Source organism: Arvicola amphibius, chromosome 8, assembly GCF_903992535.2.
Source record: "Arvicola amphibius chromosome 8, mArvAmp1.2, whole genome shotgun sequence".
Classification (NCBI taxonomy): Eukaryota; Metazoa; Chordata; class Mammalia; order Rodentia; family Cricetidae; genus Arvicola; species Arvicola amphibius.
The window spans coordinates 129,020,646-129,045,557 of record NC_052054.1 but is presented as its reverse complement, the minus strand read 5'-3'; the positions used below and the strand labels follow the sequence as shown (position 1 = coordinate 129,045,557).

Genomic DNA, 24,912 nt, shown 5'->3' with positions numbered 1-24,912 from the left:
CTATGTTCTTCAGTGCAAAGCACTTGGTGGGCACTCAGGAAGTGGGGTAGGTGGATGGAGTTCGCAGCGATCTCCGGTTCTGTTGCTTCTCCTCAGCACCCACTCACTGTGGGGTGAGAAGCAGAACTGCACAACATGGCTTCAAGTAAGGCCTGCTCTCTTCAAAAGAGAAAAAGGAAAAGAATTCTACTCAGTGAGTTCCATTAAAGCAAGTTAAAAGATTAATATATTTTAGAAAGATCTGCAGCCAAGAGATTCAAACCAAAAGCATTTACTGCTCTACTCTCCATCAAGCAGAAAATTCAATTAACCACCACACACCTGGTCCCCTGAGCATTCTGGCCAGCTCAGGCTGCGTAGCATTTATTGAAAGTATTTGTGCTCTGCCTAAGGTTCTAAGTAGATCTGTGAAGGAGATGGAAGAAACTGTAGTACACTTGCAGGAGGGACTGGTTGTGTGGGCATGTGAAGGTGGCATGAGTATCTCTTACTGCTACCTCACTTACTTCGAGCAGGTGTGCACGCTGCCTGTTGTCATTGGCACCAACCGGTACTAATGTGCCAGCGCCCTTCTTAAAATAGATTTCATTGTATTTAAGTGAGTCGGCCCTCTCCCCCTGAGTTTGGTACTATTATAGTTTTCACTTACAAACGACAGGCTAGATGATTTACTCATGAACACAAAATCTGTCTGAACCCCTTACCACATCCGTCTCTCCATTTCTGAAGCTGCAGGGTTGGCATAGCTGTCTGCAACTGTGCACTCCCCTGCAGAAGTCTGCTTCAGTTACACTACATGGATAAGGATGGTGCCTCCCACGAAGATCTTAAAGCAGAAATATAAATGTAAATTTTGCTCATTAAAACCATAATTAATTTATTGAGAGTGAATTGTTATTATTTCAGGGACGAATGCATATCAGAATATGCTGAATATTTTAATGAAGCAAGAGCCTCTTCTGGGATACTTCCAGGGTATTATTTGCAAGCAGGTCACTGCAGATTTTCTGAGGGGGAAATAAAAGGATTGCTGCTCATTTTCAAGTTTTGCTTTATTAAAAATGCAAAAAGAAATATGTGCTGTATAATGTTCTTGGAGTGAGGCTAAGAAGATATCTTTGTTTAGAGAACGGCCCAACAGCCTCTCTTAAACCCACTAATCCTCCCGGGAATTGTTGCTTGTACTACAGTCGTGTGCATCAGAGGTAACTTGTGTAGTTGTGGCACCCCAGCCCATGTCCCCACAGTCACCGTTAGTATTGCAATGTGTTCTTTCCGTATACCCCATCTTCAAAGTCAGCTACATGGCTCTTAAGGTATCATCCAGGCCGGTTCCTTCCGAGTGCTCTCCCTGATTACCTTTTAGGTGGCCCCTGTGTTTCTTTCTGGTTGTGTTTGCCCCCCGCCCCTACATTGTGGAAGTACATCTCCAATCCATTCCTGGTCTTCTGTATCAGAGTCCTCTTCCCTCAGTTCCCATCATCACCTCCCAGGCACTGTGCTGTAGTTATAATTCTATCAGTGGGTAAGGTAAGCGATGCCTCTGCTTGGATGGTAAATGACAAAGAGAAATCAGGTGTAAGCGCATAAAGTGAATGAATAGAGCAATGTGGATGGAAGATGACAACTGGGCAGGGTGTCTGCCACAGGGAGACTCAGACTCACTCTCATTAAGACAGTCCACGCCAGCTGGGCGGGTGGTGGCGCATGCCTTAATCCCAGCACTCGGGAGGCAGAGGCAGGCAGATCTCTGTGAGTTCGAGGCCAGCCTGGTCTACAAGAGCTAGTTACAGGACAGGCTCTAAAAAAGCTGCAGAGAAACCCTGTCTCGAAAAACCAAAAAGAAAAAAGAAAAAAGAAAAAAAGACAGTCACACCAGGGCAGAAAATAACAGTGAGTGCTCATCAAGCCTGGGGCCAAGGGCCTGCGTGACTGGAGCGTTTCCTATGGAAAAGGAGGAGGACTTTAATTGAGTCACAGAGGAGACAGTGACAGCTGCACACTACGGAAGTCATAGCTTAGATCGTATGTGAATGATGAAGGAAGACCGGGTGCGTTTTAAGCATAGCAGCACTGAATAGGGGAGTCACTCAAGCTGCTACTTCAAGAGTGGGTTCTCCTCGGATGGAGACAGCTAACCACACATCTCTTCACTTTTAAAACATTTGTGTCTTTACTGATTAGGTGTGACCCAAGTGATATCTAAATCTCAGGTAGGGATTAAAGGGTTGAAGGGAAGTAAAGGATGTTTACTTACATCTGAAAATCCAGGCCCTTGCATTAGCACAATAAACAATGCTAGGCTTTCCTTCACCCAGCACTGCACACATGCCTTTGTAATCTGGAGTTCCACTAAGAGGTGAGTCCACACTTCTCCTGTAGTAAGAGATATCCTGTGTTAGACACAACAAAACCTAGTCCCAGGGACCCTCAGGTAGACAAAGGATTAAGAAGCCAGCTGAGTAGTGGACCCCCATAGGGAGCAGACTAAGGACAAGTACTCAACAGCATCGACCTAGCATGCCGTCACTTGCTCGTAAACTGATCAGAAATTAGAACTCCTGTGTAGATATCTGTCATGTCTAAAAAAATACCCTCGCTGCAATTCTCATGACAATGTGCGTGTTGTATAAGGACCTTTCCGAAGCCCCTCACACCTCTGTCACGTTCCAGTGTTGACCAAGAGTTTCCTTAACAGCCTGTGGAACTGAATGGGTCCCTTCCTTGGTTCCTGACTGCCAGTCAACTCTGGTTGAGCTGTCGTGTACTGCAAGACATTGTCTGGATTAGCTTCTCAGACCGTCTCTAACGGGGGACACTGATGGTGTAAGTGGCTAGTGGCTTTCTCGGTGACCTGTCCTCCGTGTACGCGTTTGTCATCAGGAAGGAAACCCCGTGGCTGAGCTGCTCCCCTTCAGCTTAGAGCCCTCTTAACAAAGACCCTGTCGCCATCCTGTCTGAAGTAGCGGAGACCTTAGCTCATGAACCTGAGGGACACACCCGTATCTTCCCCCACGTGGCACTCGAGTGTCCCCTTTCCTTCTCATCTAGGCCAACACTATTCCTATCACATGGTAAACCCTAGATGTAGAAGAATGGGCTACTGGGCCTCGCTTTTCTAGAGTTTACCAGTATAGTTTCTCAAGGACAAACTCATACCTTAAATGTCAGTTCTTAAGGAGAACCCCAGAAAATACTGTGGTTAGGTAATACTCTTTTCCCACCTACTTGAAGTCTCCGGTATCAGTAGCACAGAAGGAAAACGACTCCGTTTCTTCTTAAGCTTCCCGCAAAAGGGAGACTGACGTTTCCTGACGCAGTGCCCTCCACCTGTGAACTGGACGCGCATGTTCGGTGCTGCGAGTCTGTATCTCTACCCATGTGGCTACTGGAAGGTTGTGTATCCAAAGCAGGCTTGCCATGTGCGACCTCACAGCACATGGACAGAACAGCACGTGTGTCCGTGCGTGCGTGCGTGTGTGCGTGTGTGTGTGTGTGTGTGTGTGTGTAGGTCACGTTCCCCATGCTTCAGCACAGGGACAGAGCAGCATATGTGTGTGGGGGGGTGCGTGTGCCACCTCACAGCACAGGGACAGAGCAGCAGAACAGCACATGTGTGCGTGCGTGTGCGTGCGCACGTATACGTATGTGTGTGTGTGTGTGTGTGTATGTGTGTAGGCCACGTTCCCCATGCTTCAGCACAGGGACAGAGCAGCGTGTGTGTCTCTCTCTGTGTGTGTGTGTGTGTGTGTGTGTGTGTGTGTGTGTGTGGGCCATGTGCCACCTCATAGCACAGGGACAGAGCAGCGTGTGTGTGTGTGTGTGTGTGTGTGTGTGTGTGTGTAGAGGCGGTGTGGCACCTCATAGCACAGGAACAGAGCAGCACATGTGGGGGGGGGCATGTGCCACCTCACAGCACAGGGACAGAGCAGCACGGTGTGTGTGTGTGTGTGTGTGTGTGTGTGTGTGTGTGTGTGTGTGTGTGTGTGTGTGAAGGCTGCGTTCCCCACACTCCTGCATATTTTGATGTGAATAAGCACTTAACTGCAAAGGTCAGAGCATAGCCAGGAGAGCACCCACCAGGTGTGAGATTCTAGGTGACAAAATAGAAGGAAGAGGAGGCCTAAAGAGAACAGAGAGGATATGAAGCCTGTTTCCTCTTATTCTCTGCATTTTTCCTGTTTCCTCTCCAGGAAGTTTGCGTAGGCCTCAATATCCCGGACAGTCAACATGAGGGACTTATCTTCATTCTTTTCCCTATGATGGCATTACCACCGTGTCAAAGGTCTCTCTCTTTTTTTCAGATAGAACCCTTGGCAGTCCCTAAGACCAAAAAGTGCTGTATTACAGAAAATATATATATATATATATATAAAAGGAAAAAATGCCTTATTTTCTCCACTGCTTCTCCTAGAGCTGCGGATAGAGAGCACACGCAAATGGGGGGTTCTGAGGAATAGAGACCACTTCTTGCCGCACACGGGTGTCAATAACAATAGGAACAAACCACATCAACAAGATATGAATTTTATTCAGCCAGCAGAGCTTGCTCAAGGGCAGATTCTTACAGCTCTCTCCTCAGTGTTGCTTTGGCCAGCAGCCTGGGGGCATCTTTTAATATCACCAGTGCTTAATGACACCATTCTTAGGGTACTGTCTATAGGATTTCTTTAAGGAATCATACATTAGTAGAGAATATTTTATGGAGGGTATAGACTGTTTTATTTTCCACCCCCATCCCGCTTTGGGGCTAATTTTCCAAGGAAAGCTAAAGATGTTTACTAAGCATTTCTAGGAAATTTATCCACATTATGAGAATACAAATTACAGGAACTCAATGCATTAGCAATGGCGAAAGTTTAATGGGTCTGGGAAAGGTATAAATTTAGGGAAAATGTAAATTGCAGTAACGGGAGAGCCATCACAGCGTGCCAGTCCTCTTGAGGTTGTAGTATTTAGTAGCCATATGAAGGAGTCAAGAATGTTGCCATTTGACATTGTCAGAAAAAACTAAAAAAGACAATGGTTAGGAATTGTCAGTGACTGTCAATCATGATTTTAGAGTATGCAATCAACTCTATCATATATAACAAACATCCCCCCATGGAAATTAGTTGTTTTTCTGGGCCATCTGGGATATAGAAAGTCTTTCTGTTATCTTTCAACTGGGCAAAAGAACCGGTTCAACAATCTAGACCCTTGTGAGTTAGGTGTTTTCAGGTCACATCTGACCTGACGAGGCTTCCCAAACTTTATCATTTGCACTGCTTTGTGACCATTTAGCAATTGTGGGGGGAACAATAGATCCTCAGCTTCAAGAGGAGAAACCCGTGAGATATTTTATTTCAAAAATGATATCTGCAGCTGAGGACATGGCTCTGTCAAGTAAATGTGCTTGCTATGTAGGCGTGAGGACCCAGGTTTGAATCCCTAGAATTTTGTATGAGTCAGAGATGGCCATACATGCACCTGTAAACCCAAGGCTGTGAAGAACAGAGACAGGAGGATTGTTGTTGCATGCTGGCCACTAGGCCAGCTCCAGTCCAGTGAGGGACTCTGTTTAAAACAAATACAGATGAAGAGCGATAGAGAATACCCTGTCATCTTCTGGCCTCCCCACATGCATTAGCATGCATGTATGCACACATGCCCCACACACATGTATGCACACATGCCCCACACACACTCATGACCCCCACATTCTTGTGCATGTGAGCACACAAACACACTCAAATAGTATCTACGTATTTTGCAAACCAGGAAGAACTCAATGTGTTGTTTGTATATGCGGAGAGAGAAGCACAATGAAAAGATCTGTATATAAGATTCTATTAACTACGTTAACTAATTCGTATGTCAGTATTATAGAATGTTAGGTTGCTTTGCAGAGATTTATTTATTTTAAAAAGTAATTAATTAGCCCATCAATTGAGGTCTTTTACCATATCAGATCTGGTTTAGGCTACCTAGAGAAATGAGCAGTGCAAAAAATTATAGCTGCCCTGGCAGGAATGAGAAGACAATGAAAAATCTTACTGTCATTAAAGCAGCTCTGTTGAAAAGATGAAACATTGATCACAAAAGACGAGGGCATTTTCTGGTCAGTATAATAATAATTTTAAGAATAATATTAATAACAATCAAATGCTGCAATTCTTCTTGACCATGTATAGCTTGCGGCTTTGAAACCATATTGATAAGGAAAAGCTGAAGAAACTCGGCCTGTTCTCTGGAACAAAGGATAATTGTAGTGACCTAATTGCAGCTTCTATTATAAGAGCAGAATGATAGCCAAGCAAATTATCCCCACAGTCAAAGAGAGCAGTGCAGCAGGTACTTTGTAGTTTCTTTTAACAACAAGACTGCTTCTCCCCCATGTCCCTCCCCTGGAAACCCTGACCTCCAGCTCTCTGTCACGGCTAGAAGTAGCAAACTTCTTACCTCCTCTCTACCCCTCCCCACTCTGCTGTTTGCCCTCGCAAAATAGCAAGGAGAAATGTTGCCCCTAAACCTTCTTTGAACTGGGCAGGCAGTCAAAACTGCGCCTAGCGACGTTAACCAGGCAGTTTGCGAAAGTACTGAAGTACTAGAAAGATATAGAAGAGGAAGTAGGAATGGGGGAGCTCATTCAGTGGTATTTTACCTGAAGTCATAAAAGGCAAATGGGAGACTCAGAAAAGAAAAATAAGGGACTCGGATCACAATGTGTTCATATCACTATTATGCGAAGCTCTTTGAAAAACCAAAAGGGAAAATGCCCGGTAATCTGATGGAAAAATCAGCCAACGATACGGACAGCTCACGGAAGAGGAAATGAAAATGTCCCCTAAATATATGAAAAGATACTCAGCATCGCATAATAGGAGCCGGGCTAATTAAAACCTCATGGAAACATGACTTCTCACCTGGCTTATCAAATTTCACAGAGTTCGACAATGCGCTCTGATGATGAGACTAGAGACAGCTGTCTTCTTACAATGCAGGTGGTAATGCAAAGTAAAATAAATATGGAAGGAAGCTTATTGAAATCTAGAGAAAAAAGTATATGTGTGTTATTCTTTAACCCAGGAATCCTTCTATGAACTCATCCCAAAGCCATCTCAGTAAAAAGCGAACCAACCACTGCACGAGGTTTTCCCCCGTGGGCAGAGCATTCGCTCAGGCATGCTTACTGTTGTGGCACTTGACTCTATTCGCGAGCTGAAGCTTTGTGGCCACCATGGAGCAAGCATGTTGTTACAGTTTCTCTCAGAGTTCTGAGGTCACCAGCATTTTTTAGCAGTAACGATGTTGTTTAGAGAAAAGACTACTGTACACACATGTTACCGTTTCTCTCAGAGTTCTGTGGTCATCAGCGTTTTTAGCAGTAACGATGTTGTTTAGAGAAAAGGCTACTATACACACAGTAGACTACATCGCAGTAGAAGCATAACTTTTATATGCACCGGAAAACAAAAGACTTCATCAGTCACTTCACAGGGATACTCACTTGCTGCTGTGGTTGGAAAACGAACCCACAGTATCTACGGGGTATGTCTGCACTTGCGAAACACTGGAGACACCCAAATGTCCAAGATTCGTGACTCGTTAAATAAGCACAAGTACAGCACATGGTAAACTGCCATGAAGTCTTTGTTTTAAAACAACAGGTATCTGTTGGTTCAAATGAAGTATTCTTCCGGATGTCTGGGTGGAAAAGTAGGATATATGGTATCCTAGCTTTTGTATAACAGAGAAGGGATATAAATATATAAACATGGATACTTTTTTAAAAAGTATAGTTACACTGCTCTGGATAAGCAAGAGAGATAATGAAAGCTGTGCAAATTATTTTGTCCTATTTAATTTAGAAAAATAATACATTGAGGTTGGGGAGATGGCTCAGTAGGCGCTTGCTGTACAAGTGTGAGGACCTGAGTTTGGATCCTTTGCACCCAAGCAAAGGCCTGGCCTGGCAGCATACATCTGTGTCCTCAGGGCTCGTGTGGCAAGGGTGGGGTAAGAGCAGGCTGGTCTCTGAAGCTGTGTCAACCAGTCTAATTAATCAGTGAGCTCCAGGTTCAACAAGAAACTAGCTCTCAAAGAATAATGTGCACAAGGCATGGAAGATTTTGCCTTAAATGCTAGACCTAGGAGTCAGAGGCAGGTGTTCTGAGTTCAAGGTCAACCTGGACTTCCAGGAGAGTTGCATGATGAAACCCTGTCTCAAAAGTGGAGCATGGTAAAAGAGGACATCCACCATCAACCTCCAAGCATACACTCCCCACACATGTACACATACATGCACACCGGACAAACATATGCATATGGCTTACATATTTAGCAATAAAAGTCAAAGAAAGAATAATCTCCTGAAAATTAAAAGCAAACCAAGTTAAATAACCTAACTAAAATAAAACTGGTGTGTAACCACTTAGGAAAAGTAACTGGGTAATGTTAGAAACAGTTTTGACTGTTCATAGTGCAATAGAAAATAGAGAATTTCTATCTCTATTTTAGAGAAAATAGAAAATACTTTCTAACAGGAAATAGAGCCAAGATAACACCATAAGCTTTAATAGCCTACTGGTAATTGCTACAGTCTAAATGTTTGGGCACACACCTCAACCCAACAACATTCCTGCATTGAAACCTAATTGACACAATGATATTAATAGGGGTAGGACCCTGGGAAGGTGACTGGGTAATAAAGGAAAACCTGTCAAAACTACATCAGTCCCCTTAGAAGAGACACTGAGGCTGCTTTGCCTGTCTGTAAGGCACAGAACACAGTAAGAGGCCAGTAGTCTATGTCTGAGAACAGGATCCTCCCTTGACCCTGCTAGCACCCAGATCTCCAACACAAGCCCAGAGACATGTAGCTGATGAGCCACAGATTGAGACGTGATGTAATCATTGTTATTTTAAATTATGCATTATTTAAAGTTGCATATATTATAATGCAATTATATATTATATATGCATATAATACAATTAATACAAATATAATGCAATTATATATACAAATGCATAATTATATTAGTATAAAGAATCAAGATCTTGTATTTTAAAAAGAATATGTAGGTTTTTATTTACAGTTAAGTAACATTTCTGCAATGTTAAATTTGGATCAGAATTATCAGTTAAAATATAATGATGATTTTTAAAAACTATGCACTTCCAGACACAATGGAAATCAAGAAGTAGATGCCTCACAAAACTAAAACTAGATCTACTATGTTACATGATCATGTTACTTTGATCAAGTTACATGCCACTCTTGGGTCTATACTCACAGGACTGTGAATCAGCACACATGGAGAGATCCACATTTATGACAGAACTACTCAGAATAACCAGGCAATGGAACTGGCTCAGATGCCCACCGTCAGGTGAATGAATAAAGAGTCACGTAGACATGACGGTCTTTTATTCAGCCGTATGAAATCACGTCATCTGCAAGAAAACATATGGAAATGGAGAGAATCATGTTACATAAAATAAGTCAGGCCCAGAAAGACAGACATCACGTGCTCTCTCTTGTATATATAAACTAGGCCTCATAAAAGTGAAATACACACCCGTGCCTGTGTATGCATATATGACATGAATGTATAAGGTATGTGGGATGAGGAAAAGTTATAAGAAGTTAAAGGGAAACAAGAAAAATATTTGAAGGAAGAAAAAATAAATACTATATCATCTTATATGGAGAGCTAGATGGTGTGTGTGTGTAAATACATGTATACATATGTGAGGTGGATCTCATGGCACTAAGAGTATTTAAATAAAATCTAAATTGTTGAGGAAAAGCTTCTATTATAGAAGAATTTGTATGTGTGTGTGTATGTGTGTATGTGTGTGTATGAGTGTGTATATGTGTGTGCATGTGTGTGCACACATGTTGTGTATCACTGTGTGCATGTGTGTGTGTGTCATGAAGACAGAGAAAGTCTATTTTCAGGGAGGAAGAGGACAGGAGAAAATGATGGTGAGGAGCAAGAAACAAAACACAGGGCTATGCCAGCATGAAAAGTCCTGAGAAACTCGTATTAGTAAAATAATAGTGAGGAATAAAAAGAAATATGCACTCCCCAGCTCCACTCTTAGAAAACCTCTTGTCAGTGAGCCACGACTGAACCTAGATTGTGGATTCATCCCCCGTTCATTTCAGAGGAAAAGGGTTCTTGGGGAACATCTTTTTCCAAATTAGAATGTGAGATTTGTTGTGAACCTAAGGATACTTACTTGTCAGATCCCAGCAAAGAAGCTATCAAAAGTAGAGGGTCAAGACAAAAGGACAGAGCAACCAACACAGGGCCACCCCCACTAGCGCCACAGCATCCACAGCAAAGGGAGGAAGGAATGCATGTGATTGAAGCATTGCGTTCATGTATCATGGGTTAAATAAAAGTTCACAATAATTTCACAACCCCTGTAATGGGCAGCACTGAAAAGAAGCCTCTAATAACTCGTTTCTCCCCCTGGAAGTACCCAGGACACTATCGCCTTGATCTGGAAATCAGCAACTAACAAAGAAAGAAAGAAGCATTTTTTACTGATTTGCCTGCACTGGGAGAGCTTCACTAAAACCAAAACTCCAACTTGTTGAGAGCAAGGTTTTCTTTTTTCCTTTTTTTTCTTTTTCTTTTCTTTCTTTCTTTTTTTTTACTGTGTTGTGAAAAAAGAGCTTTTTAATTTATTTTTAATTATTTATTTTTTAAAAACTATCTTTTCTCATTTTACATATCCCAGTTCCCACTCCCTTCCCTCCTCCCAATCCCTTTGCCTTTCCCCCCTTCACCCTCCCCCATCTACTCCTCAGAGAGGGTAAAACTTCCTATGGGGAGTTAACAAAGTCTAGCATATTGCTTTGAGGAAGGACCAAGGCCCTCCCTACTATATGTACACTGAACAAGGTATCCCTCCAAAGAGAATGGATTCCAAAAAGCCAGTAAATCCTGGTCTCACTGCCAGTGGCCCCACAGTCAGTCTGCCTTGGCCACACAACTCTCAGCCACATTCAGAGAGCCTAGTTTGGTCCTACGTTGGTTCCCTCACTGTCAGACCAGAGTTGGTGAGCTCCCATTAGCTCAGGTAAGCTGTTTCAGCGGGTGTCCCCATCATGGTCTTGACCTCTTTGCTCGTATTCTCACCTCTCCCACACTTTGACTGGACTTTGTGAGTAAAAAAGGTTTTCTTATAGAAGAATTACAGATAGATCTATAGGTATAGATATAAAGTGGCCTTCCAAATGATGATTTTACAACCTGTTATGAAATAATTCAGCAAAACTCATTGATGGTTAAATGAAAAAGTAATCAGAGAACTTCCCGGCGGACTCCAGTTTGCTCCCTCGTAGGTAAAGTAACACAGCCAGGCACTGGATGCATTCTTAGATGGAACGACTCAAGTGCATCGCTGGGATGCTATTACCCTGCATCACATCTTCATGAACTGACATGCTAACAATAGTGAGTTCTCTTCAGTGCCATTGTTATCTTATCTAATCAAAATAAAATTGATTTTGATATACAACTTATGTCCTATGGTAGTAATCAGGAAATCAGGAAAACTTCATGGTATTAAAATACAGACTTTGAAGTACATATTGAATAGAACTGCCTTCTGAGCAAGGTTTTTGGGCGTTACAGGAGTGAATGAAATATTTCAATTAAACAAACAAGACAATCAATTTGTTGATAAGTCACTTATGAAAGGGAACCCTGGGTTATCAGCCAGCTTCTCAGCAGTCACACTGTTGTGCAAAGTGGAACCACAAGTCTGTGCTCAAGGAAAGATGACAAGCCAATAATTCGATCTGTCAAAAACAGCCTTTGGTATAGAAATCATGTTTTTACCCACTTAAGAAATGCTGCCCCAACACATTCTTCTTGAGGAAACACACCCATGGGTGTCAGGACTATGGGCCTTTATTAAATCTGATTATCTTTGTAGATTAAATGTCAAGTTATTTGCTGTATTGGTTTGAATGAAAATGGACCACATAGGTTCATATGTTTGAATACTTGGTCCCCAGTTGGTGGAACTGCTTGGGAAATATTAGCAGGTATGGCCTTGTTAGAGGAGGTATATCACTGCGAGAGTGTTTTGAGGTTTCAAAAGCCAATACTATTTTCAGTTAGCTCTCTCTCTTCACCTCCTCCTCTTCTTCCTGTTTCCCGTCTTTCTTCCCCAACCCCCAAGTGTGTGTGTGTGTGTGTGTGTGTGTGTGTGTAACCTGCTTCCCATGGACCAACCTCTGAAACTCTAAGCAAACCTCCAATAAACTCTTCCTTTGAATTTCCTTGTCATGATCTTCCTTTGAATTTCCTTGGTCATGATCACAGCAATGAAAATAACTGAGACATTTGCAAAGGTCAAATGAGAATTACACAGAAATGTGCTTTTACACGGTAGGCATGGATCAGCTACAAGAATGGATGGGCAGCGTGAAGCTAGTCATAACACTGGGCTATTTAGCTCTTAAGTAGAAGGATTCTTACTGTGGAAGAGAGGAGATACAAGTGCGATACAGATTCAGCTGTCAGGGAGACTGCTGTTTATGGTTGAGAATGCTTAGGCCTCAGTGTGACAGAGCTGGAAGGGGATCTTCATGAGAGGAGCCCAGCAGAAGGTCCTGAAGTAAGATAGGGTCACGACCTCAGAAGGGATTATGAAGCCTCTCCAGCCTCCCGTTTCTGTACAGTCTCTCTGACACATACATTTTCCTACCACCATTGCCCGAGATGATGCACCCAAAAAAGCCCATCAATACCCATGCCATGCTGCTTAGACCCAAACCGGAGCTATTTAAGCCTCCTTTCTCTACTGACAGGAAATGAACTAACACAGACAGTTCCTGTATTATTTACACATATTGTTGCTCTATAAGAGTGTGTAATCTGAGGCTCTGTTTTGTAAAATGTAAGTATCTTTGTCTCATTTTATAATAAAAGTTAAAAATAAAAAAGAAGAATATTTAAGTTACCGACTTTTTAAATGAAGAACACATGCATTCGATAAATCTTATGTGCACATAACCTTTACTGGACACATCTTCTTGTAGAGAGGAGGTTTCCCAAACCATCAGTTTCTACACTGTATTTATAGGCCAGGATTGAGTAAGACTGTATGCCTTTGCCCATTCCTGGGTGTCCCTATCCTCTAATTAAAGAACCTAACAACAATTTCCACAATTTATATCAAGATGACAAGTTCCTTCCAAACCCAGGCCACATGGCCGGACCTTGGGGTCCCCAGGTATGATGGACCATTACCGCTTTCTTTGCCACTGGATTGTAATCACTTATACTTATGTCCCTCCTGTAGATGAACCAGGGACCAAGTACGGCTCTGTTCTTCCTAATACGCAGTGTAATTGCAGCAGATACTGAATGCATAAACAGCCAAAAATTAGCAGAGAAGCTCACAAGACACACTGAAGTAGTTTGTAGTCTCAATAGGGGCAGAGTGTCAAGAGTGAATCAATAAAAGGTGTTGATTCTGCTTTGTTTTTATAGTCTTATTCCAACATGTGGAAATGGGGGGCTGTCCTACAGGCAGAACAAAGGGCATGCTAGTGTATAAACACAACACATGGAAGCAGACTGGTTTGTGTAATCCACCCACCCCTCCTCTCCAAAAGGAAGTCATTTAGTGACCGTTGTGAGCAAATTTTACAAGGCTTATATAATACAAATGTGTTCAATACCTACAAAATTGGTCCTGAAAAATGCTATTGCATTTGTTCCCATTTGTAATTTTCTTTCAACTTTTATTGAAATGAAACAAACTCACAGAAATTTCCACATAAATCAATGGATTAAAGAACTTTATAGTTGTATATTTCTGACAAATGCAGAGTTTACTGAAGCTACATGGTGTAGAGAAGGCAAAACAGTGAGGCCACTGTGAGGCTATAATTGACTATAACAGTCCTCTGTAAAGATTAAAGAGAGATCTTCTACTAATGGAAGTTGAGTACTCTTGGTAGAAGGAGTTGAGCTGAAGGAACAATAATTTGTCATAACCAAGACACTTACCTTAAATACATGAACAAATTCCAAAACACGTAATATACAAAGGTTACATTAAGATGTCATTTCTAGAAGCAACCACATATATCTTTCCATATATCCTGCCAAACAGTTCCATGCAGGAATGTCAGTGTATAATTTACAAATATCACATATTCCTGTATGGTTACCTCCACTGGCTCCTCACTTCCCTTTAGAAAAGGAATAACGTTAAGTTGGGATAGTAATCTCCCGTTAGTGACACTCCTTTGGAAGGCCATGAAACCTTTCAGGGGTGGATCTTTGCTGAAATAAATATTTCTGTAACTAATTAAATATATTTCATAGCCTACAAATGTTTGAAATTTAAATTAGAATGTATGCTAAAACATCATTTTTAGTGACACAAGAAAAATAATTTAAGGTCACCGGGAACTTCAGCTATACGTGTTTAATCCCCTTCCCCACTTTGCTGTGTACTGCCCCTAGAGTTTATTTTCTGTGGTCTTGGGTTTATCGTTGTCCTTCTCCTACATGAGCTTGCCCCGGTGCTTCGTTTAGTTTGATGAGTCTAGACTTATCTTCACCTCTTCACCCTTCCTTACTGCTTTCTTTCTCTCCCTACTCATGTCTCCTTGGCGTTTCCTGATAGACAGGAGGACTATCTACCAGGGCAGCCAGCCTCTCCCCAGGTACATTAACCCCCCATTTGGAAGTTGGGTCCGCACATAAACCACAGACCCAGGCCCTTCTCTATCCTCAGACTCTCTTTTACTTAGTTAAAGTCATGCTGACTATGCCCCTGCAGACTGTCTTCCTTACTTCAGGACATATGTGCCTGGCTAAATAAACTATAAAACATATATTAGCTCTTGGCCAGCACCCCTATTTTAATCTCAATTTTCTTGACAAAGCGTGGACTGTAGCCACGTTTCACTCCGTTAGGGATTCATTTTCTTCCCCACTGCGTCGGCCCATGGGATGCTTTGGTGAATAGTGAGCTAGCCACGGCTGCACCACTCAGTTGTCTGTCTGCAATCCACTGGAGATCCCCAGTCTGACTGAGAATGCAGAGGACATGCTCTTTGAGGAAACCATTAGCGCAGCCTTCTCGGGAAGAGATTAAAGTGGTGGGCTGGCTACTTTTATGCCAACTTGACCAAAGCTAGAGCCATTTTGGAAGAGGAAACCTTAATTAAGAAAATGCCCCAACAGGTGCCCTGTGGGTAAGCCTATGTTCCGTTCTCTGAAATGCTGTTTGATATGGAATAGTTCAGATCACTGTGGGCTAGTAGTCTTGGGTATATAAGAAAGCAAATGGCCAAGCTATGAGGAGCTAGCCAGTAATCAACACTCTCCCCATGGCCTCTGTTTCAGTTCCTGCCTCCAGGTCCCTGCCTCGACTTCCCTAGACGATGGACTATAAGCTATACAATGGAATAAACAAAACAAAACATATTGCTTTGAGTCATGGTGTTTGATGACAGCAGTAGAAACCCTAACTAAGACAAGTGGGATATGGCAGCATACCAACATCTCTTTGAATTAATCAGACTGCCGTAGTCCAATAGAACTCCCTGCAGTTGGGGAATCTGTCCACATCTTCCTTGTCAGTTCGGCAGCCACTGACTATATCTAGCTAATAATCACTTGAACAAATTTATAAGACTAAAAAAGTTTTATTTTATTTTAATTAATTCAAGTTTAAATTTATAGGGCCACACACAGCAGATCTAGGGCAATATAAAACATGAACACTACACACCATAGCCAAGGAAATGGAAATTAAAGGGGACAATCAAGAAATATAATGGGAAGGAGGTAAACTGCTGCCTTCAACGAGGGAAAAGAGATGTTTCAGTCATTTAAAGTTAGTGTGCTCAGGAGAGTGGCACCATGAAATGAAAAGGTTGCTATGTGATTCTGAAATTTGAGGATGTTAACAGGTTGAGTTTCCAGTGGTCAGGAGATTCCCAAGTAGAAACAACTAGAATTCTCAGACTGCACGGGGTGGTGGTGAGTCAGAGCAAGAAATATGAACTGGTTTCCTTTGTCTTGAGAGAGCCCCCTCTGCTCTAATGTACCCCCTTTCCAAGACTGCCTCATCCTCCCGCACATGGAGAGACCCTGAAATAGGGCATAATAATGATGGTGCAGAGAAATGACCGCCTCACCTACTTAGTGATTAATATGGCATTAGTTCCTGCCACCCTCAGTAGTGCAGAGGAGACTGAAGAAGAATTGGTTTTGTTTTAGCGAAGAAAAATACAAGATCCCATGCTACTTGTCATACATGGAGAACCTTTTCATCTATGAATCTCTACACACTTTGGAAGCTTAACTAATTTGAAAGCCTCAAAGAAAGAGAGACATGAAATAAGAAACTCAGATCCTGGTGTTCTATCTCTGCTCTTTTAGAAAAATCAGGCTTGGCATTTCCCTATTCCATTAATCCACAAGTGTAGTCCCACACAGTGGCCAGGAGGTATTTATCTTTCTACTGACGATTTCTCTCAAGGCATCGCAGTTATGAGAGAGAGGGAACTTACAGAATCACACCCTTGGACTTTCCTGGTGTCTTTTTATCTTATTTACAGTGGAAATCCACCCCTATCCTTGTAGTACGGGAAGCATTCTCTGATAAACCAGCCTGCACCATTTCTTGGAAAATGGTAAAATTTGGCATAATGCCTACTTTAGGCTGAAACTCAAATTTCATTGGAGCAGACTGTCTTCTTTATAAAAAATTTTCCAAAACAAACATCCGTGAATCTGGGACATACATGCATTGAAAGGGGCCTGGCAAGGAAGGCACTTTAATGGGCACCCTACTGTGTAATCTTTTCATCTTAATTCAGAATTCCTTAGAGATACAAACTGCCTTACGAAAAAATACAAATCTTTCCAATTATTTATATGCCAGGTACGTTTTTAGCTTAGTCAAAACAGGTATGCAATAATGTATCCTGGCATTTCTTTTCATCTGTTGTGACCCTGAGGTAGGTGCTGCTTTTCTATCCTGTGCTTCTTTCTAACTGTTTTATTTTGTTGCTTCTTTCTCTTAACCAATTTCTTCTCCATTCTACTGAGATTAAAAAAAACACCTAAAATACAAACACTGTCCTGTCTCAAGAAAAAACAAAATATTTTGAAAGACCATGCCTTCTAAAGATTTTGACAAAGGGTTTGATGTCTGGAAAATGAAAATAGCTGCTACACACAGAAACAACTGTATTTGTTTGAAGAGAAGGTGCTGGGGCCAGGGCTTCTGTCTGTGTCTCCAGGCAAACGTAGACCTTTCGCCGCTAGCCATAGCCTCTTACCGTCTCTGAGTTATGTATGGATTTCAATTTGTCCCCATCCTTCCTTAAACATCTCTTTAGATGCACAAGTCAGGGTCATCTTACTCTCGCATCCCATATATCCTACATCTTCTGTTGTCAAGGGTGAAAGGTAAAAGGTCCTCCAAACACCATCCACATCACCGGTGTCGAATAGGACATCTGAGTGAGCTTCCCATCTTAGTGCACTAGTCTAATGCCCTCTGAATTCGTTCTTACCATTCAGGTGGGTATAGAATCCACCTAAATACATGCTCTGCTCCATCCCCAGTCTCTACATGCTGTCCCTGGCTACCAGTAACATCCTGAGCTAGCACTTAAAGCTTTAGGGCTATGGAGTTCTGCCAGTAATGAAGTTTAATTTACTTATATGTGCCAATTCATCTCTGTCACAAGCCTATTAATTTCTTCATTATTTTATTCTGTCCCTAGCCCTTGCACAATGAGGCACAATGATCCCCATTTGTGTAACAAAAAAAAATATGGAGTCTCTTATAAATTACCTTCACTTCTGCTGCTTTTAGTGACCAGACAGTCTTCTGTATTTCTTTTTCATATTTAAATCAATTTTTTCAAACCCTTCTCTAGAAGAATACGCTGAAACTCTGGACTGCTGAAGAGTGATGTCATAGCAAAAGTGTAGGATTCTGATGGGCGCTTTCCCACGCAGCCTTGTCCCAGGAAAGACTTTCACCACACCTCTTCCAAGGTGTATGGTTGCCACAATCACAGCTCCTTTGTAGGGAGGGACTGCTGTCAGCCCCTCATCAGTCACAGATGTGTCAGGATACCTATAGCATGGCGCCCCTCGCCAGTCAGAGATGCCTCAGAGTACCTATAGCATCGCACCCCTCGTCAGTCGGAGATGTCTCAGGGTACCCCCATCCCTCATCAGTCAGAGAGGTGTCAGGGTACCTATAGCATCGCACCCATTCATCAGTCAGAGAGGTGTCAGGGTACCTATAGCATCACACCCCTCATCAGTCAGAGAGGTGTCAGGGTACCTATAGCATCACACCCCTCATCAGTCAGAGATGTCTCAGGGTACCTATAGCATGGCGCTTCTCGTCAGTCAGAGATGTCTCAGGGTACCTATAGCATGGCGCCCCTCGTCAGTCGGAGAGGTGTCAGGGTACCTATAGCATCGCACCCATTCATCAGTCAGAGAGGTGTCAGGGTACCTATAGCATCACACCCCTCATCAGTCAGAGAGGTGTCAGGGTACCTATAGCATCACACCCCTCATCAGTCAGAGATGTCTCAGGGTACCTATAAGCATGGCGCTTCTCGTCAGTCAGAGATGTCTCAGGGTACCTATAGCATGGCGCCCCTCGTCAGTCGGAGAGGTGTCAGGTGGTACCTATAGCATTGCTATCAAAGTGAAGACTGACAAAATAAAGGTCATGGATTTACAATTAATCCTCGTATGCTTTTGGCATTTCTGCATGGCATGATCTTGAAGACACAGGGAGTGGGCAGCTAAACGGTTACCAAGAGTTAAACAGAGATCTGGGAAACTGTTTCGTTGTATTAGCATCTGCAAGTTACATTAGCCCATGCCACCTCTCTCTTCTCTATTTTCAGGATTGGAGGCAAACACCAGGAGCCTAAGGGAAAAGCAGGCAGGGGTCTTGTCGATTATGCCGCTGGAGCCATTGGGCCAGTGCATGACATGGACGATGATGAAATGGACCCCAATTATGCCAGAGTGAACCACTTTCGGGAGCCCTGCACATCAGCAAATGTCTTTAGATCGCCATCTCCCCCTCGAGCTGGACCACTTGCTTACCCTCGGGATGGACGTCCACTGTCTCCAGACAGAGACCACTTAGAGGGTCTCTATGCCAAGGTCAACAAGCCATATCATCCTCCAGCCGTGGCTGACAGGTAATGCTAATGAAAGATGGTTGCAGTTTTAACTCAGTAAGTTTCAAATCATCTCTACTGCTGAAGCAAATAAAAGCGTATCCTTCAATCTATTAAAACTAAAATGACATGGTGCCCTAGACAAGTGTTCCACTTTGACCTACCATTGAGGTTATCAGTCATCAGAAATAAAGCCATAACTAGCTATAAGGTGGCGTGGATGGATGGTAGCAGCAGAGGCATGGTACAACAGGGAACAATCCTTGCAGGAATACAGTGCGGAGAACTAATGATGAAGACTTTGAAGGCATATTGTCTTTTGTCCTGAGAGCCCTATTGTAAGACACTTATTCAAGAAGATGGCATGAAACGTGGAGGTGAAGAGACAGAAAAGGGAAAAATGGCTTCCAAGTAGGCATAATTGGAGTGGGATTATCGATAGCTACCATAGTGCAGGAGACTTTGAAAAATAAGATTGGGATTTTCTAATCGAGGAAAACTAAACTGCCTGGCAGAGGTGGAAAATGAGGTAATCTTGGTCCTAGGAGTTTGATGAAGCAGAGAAAGATAGGATGTGACCTGTAGACTTAGGAGCAAGGGAAAGAGGATATTGGGAACATCTGTCTGGAGCAAGTAAGGAGCAAGATGATTCCAACTCCACCTCTTGCCCAAAGAAGAATGTCCTGTCAGGGAAAGGATGTTCTAAAAGAGCTTCGGTGTGTATGCATTGTCATGTGACCTTGGAGTCCCACAGACCAGCAATGAGTTGAGAGATCTTGCTCTAATTTGACTGCTGCTGTTTGAAATCTGTAGGGAGAAAATGAAGAGGGTGGTGCAAGAAGCTCTCATGCTAGATGAAAGAAAAAGACTCGTTTTCCAGATCTCCTAGGGTTCCGAGGACCACCGGGACCCTAGCAGTAGCCAGCTTTTGTGTGATAGCATGATATATCGTGTATGTTTACCGTTTACACATTTCCCCAGCTGGGTGAGATTATGCACTTTCAATTAGGTTGGGGAGAGGAAGGGAAATCATGGCATTTTATGCAGACTGTAAAGTGTAGCTTCACAAGACTGATTACCTTTCAGAACCTTTCCAATAACCAAGTGGGAAGCGAGGAGCAATTTTTAATCCTTACTGTCAAGCTTCCAGGTTGATGATATTAAAGAAAGATGGTCAAGTTTTTCGTTAAGACAAAATGAAAATATAAATTCCTATGACTGTGATGCGGCCATCATAAGCAAATTGCTAATTCCAAGGATTGATTAAGAGTTCGCCTTTTTCTCTCCAGTCTTCGCATAGGGTTGAATTTTATCATGTAAATAATAATGCAATACTAGAGTCTATTCTAGGCTAAAGCATAGTCAATCTTCCTTTCCCCCAGTAAGAAGGGCTTTGTAGCAGTCCTTTTTGCATATATACGATAGAACAGCAACACATGAAGACTGTTTTCCTCAGACCTTCCCAAGCCAGTGTGGTCCAGTGCTAGTTCCATGGGAATAAATGTGAGACATTCTAAAAGAAGAGATTATCCCAAAGCCACAAGCAGAATTAACCCTCAGAAATAGATTTTTCTTTTAGTGTAGTCTTTTTTTCCAGTGATGTGTTAATATGCACTGTTGACATCCAAGAATACTATACAACCAGAACTCATCGTACCCAGAATGTTTGTCACTAAAGTTTATTTTACCCATATTTTGCTAAGACTCTGTATTGTTCAGATTCCTTTATCTGTGACAAAAATCCATGAGACAAAAAAAGCAGAAATCTTTGTTTGTATGCGGTTTTATAGGTCTCAGTATGTGCCAAGGCCACTCAGCCAAGCTGTTTCTGGTCTCCACATCATGATGTGAGAAATGTCTGGGAGCAAAGCTACTCTTCTAGTGACAGCAGGAAGCAGAGAGGACCAGGCCCTTCAAAGTCCTGCCATTTGTGGTGGTTAATATTGGCTGTGAACTAGACAGGGTCTAGAATCTGGACGTATCTGTGAGGGAGTCTCTATCTTAGGCTAATTGAGGTAAAGATCCATGCTAGAGTAGGCATCAACAAGCATTTCATGAGTCAGAATCCCATACTAAATCAAAAGGGAGGGGCAAGCCAAACAGTAGGGTTTATCTGGCTTCCTGATAATGTGATCAACTGCTTTGATTTCTGTTCTCATAATTTCTCCATCATGATAGGCTGAGTGCACCCTCAAACTGTTAACTAGAATAAACTTTCCCCCCACTGAAGTTGCTTTTTCCCAGATATTTGCTCACAGTGAGGGGAAGAATAACAAATGTCCCCCCAGACCCTTACTTCCTCAAACCTGGCTCCACTTCTGAATATCTGTGACCTTATCAGCAGATCAACCCACTGGCAAAGTTGCCATCTCTCTGTGGCCTCAGCCATAACACTGTTGCACTGGAACCAAACCTTCAATACTGAATACACAGGGGGCATTTTTAGTTCTAACCTATAGCACACATGTGGATACACTGTTGCCCATGTAGTAGACCAGGAAAGAAACTCATTGCATAATGTTAAAGACAGCAACTATAAAATGCTGCCAAAAAAAAATGATTTCTTTACTGCCAAGCCCAGAATTCTGTATGAGTAACGAAGTCTTTGCTTTGGCTCTGGCCTCTTCGTGTCAATAAGTGCTCCAAATCTGCCTTCTACAGAGCCTTAGGTAGCTGTTAAACTTTTGGATAGCAGATCAAAAAGAAACTCTTTTTACCCAGAATTGTCTTGATTCTGCTCTTATCTTTAATTATATTCACTCTGCTCTGTTCCTTTCTCTTGAAGTCTTAAAGCAAGCAATTTTGCCTTGATGCATCATAGTAAGCACTACATAATGTAGTTATTATCATCGGGATTACTGTTATGACCACTCATACTGTCCGATAGCAATGAAACTCTGGGCCTACATAAATGTAAGACAGTTGTCCAAGCAATGTCTCCAAGCAGATACCTTGTTTTATGAGTTCTAAGCCTACCTTATTTTAAAGGAAAGGATATATCACTTTCTGACCCATCTATTCAATCATTCTTCATTCAGTAAGCATTCACTTGTCACTTTCTATGTCCTAGATAATGTAGAAAATTCCAGGGAAGATGGGAAGATGATCCTGACATATCAATGAGGACTAGAGGAGGTCCTCTTACATCCAGTAGAAATCCAGTGGAAATAGAGAGTTGTAATATCCTGTAATTAAAAATGAAAGCTTTTCTTTTTTGTTTGGCCTATATGCAAAAGGCATCCTAAAGCAAGTGATAGCAGAGCTGACTTTGGGAGGAGATTCTTAAGCATTAACAATAAGATAACTGTTTTTCATTACAAAGTAGTCAAATGTGAACAAGAATCGAGTTGCTGGAAAGAGCATGCATTTAAGGAAGTCCAGAAATACCCAGCACATAGCTTGTAGGGAAGAAGGAAAGTGAAGGGGACGAGTCTGCGCAGCACATTGAAGTCACGTGTCCGTCAATAGGTCACATGTTGACAGTTCTTGGTTGAGAGTAGCTGCCTAGAAGTCTGCAGGTAGAGCATCTCACAGCTGTCTAACTCAGACTCCAGAAATCTGGGTGGCAGCCTGTGTACAGTGGAGACTGATGTGTGTCCCAATCCTGTGACCACTGTCATAATCGTGTCCACTGAGATCAAAAGAATGAAACCTACAAAGAGAATGCAGCCACTACAAGGCTACTGGTCAACTTAGAGAGGGCAGTGTCCGAAGCTTAGTAAAAGGCCAGGAACCTTGCAGTGAGACTTGATGAGGAGGTGAGGATGGAGCGTGAGCCTAACAGTAATGAGAAAGCAGAGCGGTGGGCAGGAAAAGGTATCTCTGAATCACGTCTAGCACGGTGCTTCAGAGAGAGCTAACAAAGTCACCTTATGGTAATGCTGCAGAAAACGAGGCTCAGGGAACGGGAGTAACTGGCCCAGGATTGGGACAAAGCTCTTCACCGCTCTGTGTTCTTTTCCCTTACCCACCCTGTCACTCAGCCACGCCTTCCCCCTTCCTAGTGCAGTGTGCAGATAAAGTGGCTCAGTTTCGGGTTCTCAACATGTTAAAGGTGTGTTAAGCCATGACTTCTGGAATGGGGCTGATCTCTGTCTGGTTCTCTTCTGGATGGACTTCATGTCCATACAACCGCACGGACTTCAGTAAGATGACTTTCCCAAGATGCGTGTCTCATCCTCGTGCAAGCAATACAACAAATACTTGTGGAGCATCTAGCAAGTTCCAGGACTGACCAGATTGAGGGGAAATGATAAATCCCCCCTTTTAAAGGGTTGCTGCACGTTAAAAGATACATAGAGCTCAACAACAACAGTGGTAGGCACATGGTAGTTGCCACAGCTGGGCTGTTGGACTAGTAAACGGGAACAAACAAGGGGAGGTCACAGTGACAGGAAGTGTGGTATGAGAGAACAGGGCTTCTTCAACTCCACTCACAACTCTTTGACACCCAAGATTTTTATCCGACCCCCAAGCATATAAGTAATAAAATACATATACAGATAAACACTTACTGTTAATATATCATAAATATGTTTATTTTAAGATGGTTTTATGTATAATTTTACCCGCATAAAAATGAAAGCAGATTTGCATACTAATGAGATGCATGCTCATTTATTTTACATAAAAATTCAATCATGGCTGAATATTTGATGCTATAGGACATAAACTATCTTCAGTGTTTTTCAGAATTGATCAATACTTTGATTTTATAATTGCCAATGTTAAGAACACCACTTCACATAAACAGAATAAAATGACAGAAATGCTTAGGGCCCCTGCTGGAAATTCTATCCTTATCATAGGCCAGAATTTATATAATGATTGTTCTCTGTGAAATCCAAGCCAGCAACTCTAACATCAATCTTTCAAATCAAACATTCTAACAAAATACAGTTGAAAGACACATGAAATTGATATTTACTTGTGAGAACTAGTGGTAGGAAAACATTAAAAGTCTGAGTTTTCCATAGTCATGTAGGTATAGTAAAACTATTTCACCCTTTAACATACAGCCATCTTAAATCTGAGCCAAGGTATAGTGTTCAAAACTGTTTATGTTGCATGTTCAGGGCCAAGGCTGCAGTGAAGGGGAGGGACATGGCATGGGTGAGTGCTGCCAAAAACACCATGAATTGATTATGTGGTAATCATGCATCCAGAGAACTTTTACTGTTGCCAAAATTTTTGCAACCTTTATATCCATTTATGACCTCTTATGGGGTTATGACTCGCAGCGTAAGATATTGGTTATTCGCATAAACAGAAAGAAAAGACTCAACGGCAAGAGATAAAATAGAAAGACCCAAGAGCTGAGCAAAAAAGAGGTGGGGTGACTGACACTTGGTCAGCAGAATGAGGCATCACATTCATCATGAGTGACATACGGGGACAGCTGTGGGAGAAAGAGCAGGCTAAGGGTTTATACATGGGGAACAATTCTAGAATCCCACAAGCTGATCAATAACAGAACATTCTCACCTTTCTACCGATGGAGATTTGGTGCCATAATGCCTTAAATGATGAAATGATTGAAAACAATTTACTCTTTTATTAAATTTTCCTCTCTATAAAAATGTATCTGTTAATATATCTGTGCTCAAAACTGACCTGAACAAGGGTACAGAAGGCATGGCACAGTGCCCTCTGGTCACTGGGCAATCATTTCCTCAATATAAACCCCTCCAGCTATTTAGTCCTGTACC

At 42.3% G+C, this 24,912-nt stretch overlaps 1 protein-coding gene across 2 annotated transcripts in view; it reads left to right on the top strand.

Moving 5' to 3' along the window:
- Positions 1-24,912, top strand: part of Pard3b (par-3 family cell polarity regulator beta) — a 975,885-nt gene that overhangs the window by 792,730 nt on the left and 158,243 nt on the right. For both annotated transcript variants that reach the window (XM_038339874.2, XM_042055538.1), the window contains exon 20: positions 18,923-19,225. In XM_038339874.2, coding sequence (XP_038195802.1) covers positions 18,923-19,225 — 303 coding nt within the window. The remainder of the gene's footprint in view (positions 1-18,922; positions 19,226-24,912) is intronic.